This window comes from Apium graveolens, chromosome 1 (assembly GCF_009905375.1).
Source record: "Apium graveolens cultivar Ventura chromosome 1, ASM990537v1, whole genome shotgun sequence".
Lineage (NCBI taxonomy): Eukaryota > Viridiplantae > Streptophyta > Magnoliopsida > Apiales > Apiaceae > Apium > Apium graveolens.
The window spans coordinates 124654201-124661921 of record NC_133647.1 but is presented as its reverse complement, the minus strand read 5'-3'; the positions used below and the strand labels follow the sequence as shown (position 1 = coordinate 124661921).

Below are 7721 nucleotides of genomic sequence, written 5' to 3'. Positions count from 1 at the left end.
TCCAATGTTATGTCGTAACTTCCCAAATGTTGAATTCGGTAATGATTTCGTGAATAAATCAGCAAGGTTGTCACATGATCGAATTTGTTGTATATCAATTTCACCATTCTTTTGAATTTCATGAGTATAGAAGAATTTTGGTGAAATGTGCTTCGTCCTGTCTCCTTTGATATATCCTTCCTTGAGTTGATCAATGCATGCGGTGTTATCCTCAAACATAATGTTAGGACTTCTAGAGATGTCTGATAATCCACATGATTCCTGAATATTCTTGATGATAGATCGCAACCAAACACATTCTCTACTGGCTTCATGAATTGCAATGAGTTCTGAGTGATTTGTTGAGGTTGCCACTGTAGTTTGCTTCGTAGATTTCCAGGAAATGGCTGTACCGCAATATGTAAACACATATCCAGTTTGTGATTTACCAAAATGAGCATCTGACAAATATCCAGCGTCTGCATATCCAATTAACTGAGATGTCGAGTTTTTCGGGAAGAATAATCTAAAGTCTGTTGTTCCACGAAGATAACGGAATATATGTTTGATCCCATTCCAATGTCTGTCCATCGGAGCAGAGCTAAATCTAGCCAATAAATTCACAACAAATGCAATATCTGGCCTTGTATTATTTACAAGATACATAAGCGCACCAATCGCGCCTACATATGGGATTTCAGGACCAAAAACATCTTCATCATCTTCTCGTGGTCGAAATGGATCTTTATCAGGCTCTAAAGATCTAACCACCATTGGAGTAGTCAATGGATGGGATTTTTCCATGTAAAATTTGTTCAAAACCTTTTCTGTATATGTGGTTTGGTGGAGGAAAATTCCTGTTGACAAGTGCTCGACTTGTATCCCAAGACAATATTTTATCTTTCCAAGATCTTTCATTTCAAACTCTGTCTTTAGGTATATGACAGCATCATTAACCTCTGTAGATGTTCCTACAAGATTTAAATCATCCACATATACAACAATAATCACAAAACCAGATTGTGATTTTTTGATAAAAACACATGGAGAAATTTGGTTACTAATATACCCATTCTTTTGCAAATAACGACTTAGTCTGTTATACCACATACGACCAGATTATTTCAGTCCATACAATGATCGTTGAAGTTTAATGGAGTATATATGACGAGGTTTCTTGAACTCATCCATTTTTAACCCTTCTGGGATTTTCATAAAAATTTTACTATCGAGTGAACCATATAGGTATGCAGTAACGACGTCCATAAGACGTGTTTCCAAATTTTCTTTAGATGCCATACCTAATATAAAACGAAAAGTAATTACATTCATCACTGGCGAGTATGTCTCTTGATAATCAATGTCAGACCTTTGAGAAAACCCTTGTGCTACAAGTCGGGCTTTATATCTCATAATTTCATTCTTTTCATTTCGTTTTCTTATGAATACCCATTTATTCCCAACAGGGTTTACACCAATTGGTGTTTGGACAACAGGTCCAAATACTTCTCTTTTACGCAATGAATTTAATTCTGTTTGGATTGCGTCTTTCCATTTTGGCCAGTCTTTTCTTTGACGGCATTCATCCACACTTTGTGGTTCAGGATCAGAATTTATGTCTACATCCAATGCTGCGGAATACACAAATACATCATCAATTATGGCTTTACTTCGATCCCATAATTTCATATCATGCACATAATTTATTGAAATTTCATGATTGTTTAATCCCGTATCTTCAGAGGATGGAATCTCTTCAGGAGATAATACCACTTCAGGGGTATTTGCTTCTTCTGGAGCATGTGCCACTTCAGGGACAATTTTCTTTATTTTTCTTTTTCGTGGTGCAACATCTTTTGCACCGACCGGTCTACCACGCTTTAGGCGTGGCTTTGATTCTGTAACCAATTCTTTAGTATCTGATTTTTGAATTGGTATATCTATTCTGGCTGGAGTATTTACTGCAGGTATATGAGATTTAATTATATTTCTAGAATCGTTAAATGCGTCAGGCATTTGGTTTGCAATAGTTTGCATATGAATAATTCTTTTAACTTCAAGTTCGCATTGACCGGTACGTGGATCTAGAAAATATAGTCCTGTTGCATTCCATGATAGGTCAGGATTAACTTTATTCGAATATTTATCTCCCCCTAAGGGAGGAAACATATACTCGTCAAAATGACAATCTGCATATCTTGCGGTAAATAAATCTCCAGTTAGAGGTTCCAGATATCTGATTATAGATGTGGAATCAAAACCAATGTAGATACCTATTCTTCTTTGAGCTCCCATCTTCGATCTTTGTGGTGGAGCAATCGGTACATATACAACACATCCAAAAATTTTGAAGTGAGAAATATTAGGAACTTGACCAAGTACCAGTTGTAGCGGAGAATGTTGGTTGTATGAAGTTGGTCTAATCCTAAGAATATTAGCAGCATGAAGTATTGCGTGACCCCAAATAGATGTAGGTAATTTTGCTTTCAACAACAGCGGTCTTGCAATAAGTTGGAGTCTTTTGATAAAAGACTCGGCTAACCCATTTTGTGTATGTACATGAGGAACTGGGTGTTCAACTGAGATTCCTACAGACATGTAATAGTCAAAAAAAGTTGCAGATGTGAATTCGCCGGCATTATCTAAACGAATTGACTTGATGCAATGATCTGAGAATTGAGCTCGTAATTTGATTATTTGGGCAAGTAATTTTGCAAAAACATCATTACGAGTTGAGAGAAGACAAACATGAGACCATCTAGTTGAGGCATCAATTAATACCATGAAGTACCTAAATGGGCCAGATGATGGGTGTATAGGTCCACATATGTCGCCTTGGATCCAATCTAGAAAAGTTGGGCTTTCAAGCTGAACTTTAGTAGGGGATGGTCGAGTGATCAATTTTCCTAAAGAACATGCTGAACATGGGAGGTCATTGTTGGAAAGAACTTTAAAATCTTTAAGAGGATGGCCAGTAGAATATATTCTCTATAATACGACGCATCATAGAGACGCCAGGATTACCTAATCTTTCATGCCAAAGAGTAAAAGATTTTGGATCTATGAGTTTGGAAGCAATGACATTGTGTGACTCAATAGTTCTAATTTTCATCATGTATAATCCTGAGGAAAGTGAGTGAAATTTTTCTAAGATTTTCTTGTTGTTAGGATTAGCGGAAGTAATAAGAAGATATTCTCTATCAGCCTCAGAGGTAGTTTCGATGTGAAAATTATTGAGTCGAATATCTTTAAAACTAAGAAGATTTCTAGTAGACTTACTAGAATATAATGCATTTGAAATGTGTATGTGGGTACCGTTAGGTAGGACGAAACTAGCTTTTCCAAAACCTTCGATTATATTAGATACGCCGGAAATCATTCCGACTTGAGCTTTGGTTTTGGTTATTTGGGTAAAATACTTTTGGTTCTGTAGAATCGTATGAGTTGTACCACAATCAGCAATGCATATATCTTCAGAATCCATTCTGTATATAATTAAGAAACATAATTTATTTGATAAGAACATAACACACTACATAGTTCAAACAAAATAAAGCACACAATACACACTACTAATCTTCAGCCTCCCATATGGGAGTTTCGTTAGGTTCATTCGGACCATTAATGCTTATTCCTCCAGTTGTGATTCTCGAGAAATCATCTATGTTGTTGTTGGCGAAATTAGTTTCTACCATTTTCTCTTTTGATTTTTGAGAAGATTGGTATAACTTAACAAGATGATCCGGGGTATGACAATTACGTGTCCAGTGCCCATTCATGCCGCACCTATAGCAAACATTTTCAGTTTTTCCTCCTCGTGATGCCTTTCTTTTACTCTGTGATTCAGATTGCCACTTCCGGTGACCAGAGTTGTTATATGGACGAAAATGCCCGTGTCTCCGACCTCGTCCACGGTACCGCCCTTGGCCCCGTCCACCTCTATACCCTCTTCCACGTACATTCTGCTGGAATGACATGTTATTTACTTCAGGTAATGGGGCAGATCCTGTTGGACGGGATTGATGATTCTTAATCACCAATTCATGATTCTGTTCAGCAACGAGGAAAGTTGATAGAAGATCCCCGAATTTAGTGAATTTGCGCTCCTTGTACATCTCTGCTAAGTTGATATTGTTGGGGTGAAAAGTTGATAGTGTTTTATCGATTTTTCTTTTTTCCGTAACTTTCTCACCGCACATAATAAGCCTAGAACTTATTTTGAACAAAGCAGAGCTATATGCTCGGACACTCTTAAAATCCTGAAGTCTTAAATTAGCCCAATCATTTTCAGCTGCAGGTAGATAAACTAGTTTCTGGTGATCGAACATATCCTTTAGATTTTCCCATAAAATAAAAGGATCCTCGACTTCTAAGTACTCAGATTTTAAATCTTCATACATGTGGTGTCGGAGAAAAATTATGGAGGTAAAGTTTTCTTCAGCCGTGGATTTATTTTCTGCATTTATTGTATCGCTTAATTTCTTTGAACTCAAGTTGTTATGGATTAAAACTACTATATATAATTGCTGTATTTAATACTAAGGAACGTGAGCTCCAAGGCTCGATTTGACTGCTCTTGTGTTTCGTGACTCAATCTGCCTTAACAAGATGCCTACGTACCTTGCTGATTGCCAAGGATCAAGTCAAAAAACGTAGTTCTGATTTGTGGGGTGAGGCCCCTTATATAGATGTGGGAGTCCTTGAATTGGACTTGGTATAGGAGACTTGGTGGACAAGCCTCTGAATTAGGATAGACTTAGGAGTCCTAGGAAGTAGGAAGCTGATTCCTTATCCTTTTAGGTCCCCTTGAGGCTGATCTATAAGGATTTATATCCTTATCGGGACTCTTCTCAATAGCTGATTTTTCCCTTATTAATTAATTACGAAATTAATTAATAATCAGGGCTTTTGGGCCTTTTTTATTCCACCAGGCCTGATCTGGTCCATCAGGCTTAACCTTTCTGGTCTGAATATCATATATCTTTTTATTGGGCCTAGCAGCCCACAGTTTGTACAATTAATGCAGTATTTAATTATACAATCATAATTTATTTATCCCTATCATTTGCCCCCCAACTTTTGGGAAACATTGATTAGGTTTCGCAGAAGTTAAGTCTATTCGTTCCCTTACAGGGTTTCGTTTTTGCGTAAAGTGTGGAGCGACCTACACATTCACAATGAATCTTCCTTTTATTCAGAAATTATCTTAATTTCCAGGAATTTTTCCCTAATTTTCTGGGATTTATCCTTAATTTCTGGATTTTTTCCCTAATTTTCCGGGATTTATCCTTAATTTCTGGATTTTTCCCTAATTTTCTGGGATTTATCCTTAATTTCTGGATTTTTCCCTAATTTTCCGGGATTTATCCTTAATTTCTGGATTTTTCCCTAATTTTCCAGGATTTATCCTTAATTTCTGGATTTTTCCCTAATTTTCTGGGATTTATCCTTAATTTCTGGATTTTTCCCTAATTTTCCGGGATTTATCCTTAATTTCTGGATTTTTCCCTAATTTTCTGGGATTTATCCTTAATTTCTGGATTTTTTCCCTAATTTCCCGGGATTTATCCTTAATTTCTGGATTTTTCCCTAATTTTCTGGGATTTATCCTTAATTTCTGGATTTTTCCCTAATTTCTGGATTTTTCCCTTAATTTCTGGGATTTTTCCCTAATTTTCTGGGATTTATCCTTAATTTCTGGATTTTTCCCTAATTTTCTGGGATTTTTCCCTAATTTTCTGGGATTTATCCTTAATTTCTGGATTTTTCCCTTAATTTCTGGGATTTATCCTAATTTTAATATTTTTCAGAAATTATTTAAGGAATTTCCTTATTTTTTTGTGATTTTCCAGGATTTTTCTTCCTTTTCTTTTTCTTCCTTTTTTCTCTCTTCTCTCTTTTTTTTTTTTTTTTTTTCGACCAGGAATCCATTCGACCAGGATCCTGGTCGAATTAGCCTTTGTCGTGCCTTGGTCGAAGGGAATTCGAGGAGGGTACATTCGACCTCACTTCCTGGTCGAATTTCGACCAGGATTTTTGCTTTGTATTTTTTTTTTTTTTTTTTTTTTGAGCAGAAATCTTCGACTAGGAATTTTTGTCCCTTTCGGTCAGGATTCCTGTGTTTCTGACCGAATTAACCACCTTTCTTTGCCTTGGTCGAAGCTATTTCGGGCAGGAGTGTTTCGAGCAGAAGTCCTGGTCGAATTTCGGCCAGGATTTTTCCTACCCCCTTGTTCTTTTTTCGAGCAGGAAAGTTTCGGTCAGGATGTTGGGTCAGAATTCTATATTTTGACCGAATTAGCCATCTTTTGTTGCCCAGGTCGACAGAATTTTGACCTCAATGATTTCGACCAGGAATCTTTCATGTTTCTTGGTCGAATGGGTCTCATTTCTAGTCGAATTAAGCCTCTTTTTCAACCCTGATCGACTTGATTTCGAGCTCAAGCCATTCGACCTGGACTTCTTTGTGTTTTCTGGTCGAATAGGTCAAGATCATTTGCATAAATTTTTGTACATACTTGGATTTAGGCCCCTAATGCTGGGCTAAAACTTGGGTTTTGTTTTTTTTTTTTTTTTTAAAATATAGTGGGCCTTATCCTGGGCCTCCCACTTTTAATTATATAGGCCCTTTTCTGGGCTCGCTTCTTACTGACCATCTTTTCCACAGGCCTTTTAATTGGGCTCCCAACTCTGGGCTTTCAATTTGGGCCAAAAATTTAGCTAGGCTTCTTTTCACCCTTTTTCCTAAAAATCAAGTGGGATTCATACAAGGCTTTTCAAACACTTGGGTTGTCAACTGGGCATGATTATTTCCTCAGGAACATTTTGGTCTTGATAAATATTTTTGACCGAATTAACCTCCTTTTCTAGCCTTGGTCGAAGCCTTTTCGATCTCAACTAATTCGACGATGAATACAACATGAAACTTGATCGAATTGGGTCTGGGATTTGGGATATATTACTTTCTGTGACTCCATATATTTGATTTGGGCCCTAAGTCTGGGCTGGATTTTTTCCAATCTCAAATTTGAGCCTAAGATTTGGGCCTGAATTCTTTTATGGGTACTTTATTTTTGACCCTGGGCCTTTTCCAAACCAGGCCTTTACCTTGGGCCTTCCCCTTTTTTGACTGGCTTTTTGTATTAGGCCCCTTACTTTTAACTGGGCTTCTTTGGTCCACCCTAAATTGGTCTTTAATTTGGGGCCATTTAATTTTCAGCTAATTGGGCCCTTTTCTGGGCTTACCTCTTATTGGGTTGATCTTTGCCCTAAAACCTGGGCTAGATTTATGAAACCTTGTATTGGGTTTCAACTTGGGCCCTTCTAGGCTTTGATCTTTAATTGGGCACTTAGTATTGACCCTGGGCTTGATTTATTGATCCCTATACTGGGTTTTTTTTCTAATTCAAGTAGGATTAGGCCTTATTTTTGGGCCTTCATTTATCCAAATCCTTTTTAGATTTGGGACTTATTTCTGGTTTTTGAAGATAATACTCATATATATTTTCTTCCAGTTTTTGGACCCCGGGTGCTGGGCTTTGAATATTTGGGGCCCTTTTCTGGGCTTGACATACTTCCAGGCCCAACAAGTTTTAACCTTTTTTTTTTGAATTGGGCCTTTTTATAGGGCTTTCATATCATGCATCTAATTTAATTTCCATGCCATAGAGATTCAAACATATTTCAAAAAATTCTCTGAGCTTCAAAAATTGTTTGGGATTCATCCCTTACACAAGTCTTAA

At 37.0% G+C, this 7721-nt stretch overlaps 1 protein-coding gene across 1 annotated transcript; it reads right to left on the bottom strand.

Moving 5' to 3' along the window:
* Window positions 1-3551: 3551 nt before the first annotated feature.
* On the bottom strand, window positions 3552-4379 carry LOC141706193 (uncharacterized). The gene has a single exon (XM_074509010.1). The coding sequence runs from the start codon at window positions 4377-4379 to the stop codon at window positions 3552-3554; it is 828 nt and encodes a 275-aa protein (XP_074365111.1).
* Between the last annotated feature and the right edge of the window lie 3342 nt (window positions 4380-7721).

Coding starts and splice junctions, on each gene's coding strand:
- LOC141706193 (XM_074509010.1), bottom strand. CDS start 4,379: ATGTATGAAGATTTAAAATCTGAGTACTTAGAAGTCGAGGATCCTTTT.